General features: G+C 43.0%; 1 protein-coding gene across 1 annotated transcript; it reads right to left on the bottom strand.

Moving 5' to 3' along the window:
- Positions 1 to 598: 598 nt before the first annotated feature.
- Positions 599 to 3,782, bottom strand: PIGM (phosphatidylinositol glycan anchor biosynthesis class M). The gene has a single exon (XM_019716430.3). It carries the CDS (start codon positions 3,454 to 3,456, stop codon positions 2,185 to 2,187), a length of 1,272 nt encoding a protein of 423 aa, XP_019571989.2. The 5' UTR covers positions 3,457 to 3,782; the 3' UTR covers positions 599 to 2,184.

Raw genomic sequence — 3,782 nt, 5'->3', positions numbered from 1 at the left:
TATACTTATGACTATTAAAAAGAATAGCCATAAATACCAAAAAGACAATTATATCGAGATGTTGGAATTCTATTTCTGTTTCCCACCCCTTGCCCCATCAGTTCTACTAAAAACCAGTTTTTAATTACTATTATGAAAGAATGGGGGAAAAAAAGGTAAGAATGCCAAGGCTGGAAGGTCACTAGTGAACAGTCATATATAGAGAGCCCTCAAGATAATACCTAATGTGGGATATGAGACTAGATATTATAAGAAAGGTCCTTGTCCTCAACAATTAATTGTCTCTGCTATTTTTACCCAAACAGCAACCCATGCAAAGCTACCCATTCTTCCCTTCTTTCTAATGGCAGGTCCCAAAGAGATCCATCAAAATGCTGCCAGTAATAGGCATTCTTAATTATGACCAGCCTACAGACACATCTTGTTCTTAAAGGCTTTTTTAGGCCTGACCTGACATGAAATATACTACTTTTTTTACTGTGAAAGAACAATGTTGTTAAATTACTCATCTTTTAAAATCACAACCATAAAATCAAACTTATATATTGCTACGTAGTTTAGAATGTCACGGAATCCCCAACCTAAAGGACTATGTTAAAAATATATATATATATATATATTTATTTAGGTTGTTTGGTTGAAACTCAGAAAGCTTTTTATCCAAGAAATATTAAAGTAGTACAGAAAATGGATCAGCAACGGCTCATTTCCACAACTTCTCCCTCAAGTTCCTGGTCTAGAAGACTAATGGATATTTAGGATGCTTCTTATGCTTTTCAGGAGCCTCCCATATGCAGGTCTCCATTTCTATCATGGAATTTTCATAAGTGGGGCACTTTTAAGCTGTGAAATGCCTTACTAACAATTTTTTTTATTACCTAAAATCTAATGTTCATTTTTATAACACAAATAACACTTGATCAAGTTAAATTCTAGATGAAAAATATTTTTTTAACAATCAGAAAATTAAAAACAAAGGAGTATAAGAGAACACTAAAATGTTCTAATAGTTTGTGGATCTCAAACATCAAAAGCAAGATGCTATTTTAAAACATATAATAACTCAAAGTTAAAGATGGATGAATTTAAATTTAATCCTCTTGGGGTGAACGGGTGGCTCAGTTGTTAGAGCGCGGGTGGGCTCTGGGCAACAGGGCTGCCAGTTCAATTCCCACATGGGCCAGCGAGCTGCGCCCTCCGCAACTAGAATGAAGTCAATGAGCTGCCACTGAGCTCCCAGGTGGACAGATGGCTCAGTTGGTTGGAACGCATGCTCTCAACCACAAGGTTGCCGGTTCGAAGCCTGCAAGGGATGGTGGGCTGCGTCCCCTGCAACTAACAACAGCAACTGGACCTGGAGCTGAGCTGATCCCTCCACAACTAAGATGGAAAGGAGAACAACGTGATTTGGATGGAGCTGATGAGAATCCTGGGAAAAACATACTACTGTTCCCCCAATAAGAAGTCCTGGAAATACACACTGTTCCCCAGTAAAGTCCTGTTCCCCTTCCCCAATAAAATCTTTAAAAATAAATAAACAAATTTAATCCATATGTTATTCTAATACCACTGGGACTAAGTAGTTACAAAACAAATACATGAAACATGATTACAATTTAACTTCTTTGTATTCTTTATCTTATAAGCCCCCACTTTTAATACAGAATAAACTTTCCCAACCTAAGCACAGTATGTAGTATTATTTAACACTTTATATCTAAAAGCTGTACGTTAGGAACATTTTGTGAGTTTTTGGCTATCAGGAAAGCTTTAGCAAGAAAAAGTGGGGAGTAAAATATAAGACAGCTTCAGACAATAGCACAGCATAACTGGAACAAATGCTGGCTTACACTTTATGTCTCTGACTTTTTCTGTATTTTTCTATAAAAACCTTTTAGCGTCTGATAGTTTCATCAGCCCTTTCATTTTCAAACAAGTAAACTTTACTTCCCATCATGTCCCAGATAAATGAGTCCTAAGACTTCATAAAGGCTAGACCTCAATTATTAAGCCCCTTTGTAAGGCAAATATTCATTTTAATTTCTGTTGGAACAGGGTTTTATGCTCCAAACTGAACTTTCACTAGAGTGCTTAGGATGTTTGAAAAATTTTCTGAAGCTGTCTGCTAGTCCATTAAGAACAGTCAGAATGTAAATAGAAGTGGCAGAAGAACTGGAGCATAAATTAGTCATATTTGAGTCTCTCTGTCAGGGGTTCCTCTTTGTAATGGGAAATAATTTGAATTAGGATGGAGCAATTGATAAGAAGGAAGAACAAACCAGCTAACCAGATAAACAGAAAGGTGTTCTTTCCTTTAAACTCAAGAACATACGCAGGAGCCAGCCATAAGACCTGCCCTATAAACCATAGCATTAAGAGAACTAAAGCTCTTTTCCAAGGCATTCTCACTAGTGGCATCACAAGGGGCAGTAGGCAGAGGTACCAAAGAAAGTACTGGGAAGTGCAGACTTTGTTAAAAGTCACAAAAATGGAGGTATGAAGAAAACAACAAAAGACAAGGTCTCTATAATAAGCGAAAGACACTGCTGAAAGCAAGATGAACTGTGGTAGAAATGCAGCAATTCCCAGGGAAAAACTCCATTTGCTCTCTGCAGTCAAATACAGCATGTAGAAGTATGGAGAAAAGTTGTGACGGATATCCCGCCTAGTCAGGTGATAAAGGTAGGTGTGCTCCAAAAACTCCCAACCGTATTTATAGTAAAAACCAAAGCTCAGGGCAAAAAATGTTAGTCCAGCAACTGCTACAAAGAGTAGCAGAGCCCGATTACACAGCCTCTTGAGGAATTCGTAAAAACGAGCGTGGAACGAAGACCGGGATTGCCAGCGGCTTTCGTCATTGTCGCGTTCTGCAAGCAAGTGGAGGGCTATGGGTAGGATATATGTGACCGGATACATCTTCATATGTACTGCGAGACCATAGAATACAGCGGCACACGCGACGAGTCTCTTTTCTATTAGGTACAGGGCCATAATCACCAGGGAAGCGATGATGGAGTCCGCATTGCCTCGGCTGGATACCGCCATAGGGAGAGGGTTAAGCAGCCAAAAGACACAGTAACCGCAAGCCTGGCGTCGACCTAGCCCCTTAAGAAGCTGCAGGCGATACATGAGGAGAGCGGCGAGGAGGTCGCAGCTGATGAAGACAAACTTTCCAAAGAGCTCACTGAGGTAGATGTTGGGAGTGAGGAGCCACCCCAACAGTGGCGTGTAACGGTAGGTGGCCCTCAGATAAGGGGAGCGTCCCTCCGTGACGAAACGCGCGGCGTCCGTGAAGACCTGGTAGTCGATGTCTGTGTACCTCACGGGCAGCGTCCGGTCCTGGAAGACCCCGTAGAACACCAGAGCGACTCGGACAAGGAAGGCCACACCAAACACTCCAACGGTGGGCACCCGCAGGCTCAGGACCCACTCTACCCCATGCTTGCTCGGGCCCATGACCTGGCCGCGCGACTGCAGCTCTGCCCCAGCTCCAAACTGCCTTCCAAACGCTACCTTTAGCTCCAGCTTCTCCGCTCAGGTTGCCGGCGCATCTCCCACCGGTCACGCTGCCAACCGAAACAACTGCCGGCGAGCACTTACGACCTGAAGCCCCGTTACCGCGCTGCTTCCGATCGCGGGCGCCACCAAGGCTCCTCAGTCATCCCAGTCGGAGAACTACCTTCTTGGCTTTCGCTCCTCCTCCGGAGGGCGGGACTTCCGGTCCTTTGGAAAGGCAACTTCCGCTTCGCTGGCGTTTTGCGGAGCGGAGTGGGTTTCTTGTG

The sequence above is a fragment of the Rhinolophus sinicus genome, chromosome 11 (assembly GCF_057876585.1).
Source record: "Rhinolophus sinicus isolate RSI-liver-muscle chromosome 11, RSI-T2T, whole genome shotgun sequence".
NCBI classification, from domain to species: Eukaryota; Metazoa; Chordata; class Mammalia; order Chiroptera; family Rhinolophidae; genus Rhinolophus; species Rhinolophus sinicus.
This window is presented reverse-complemented; position numbering and strand designations above follow the sequence as displayed.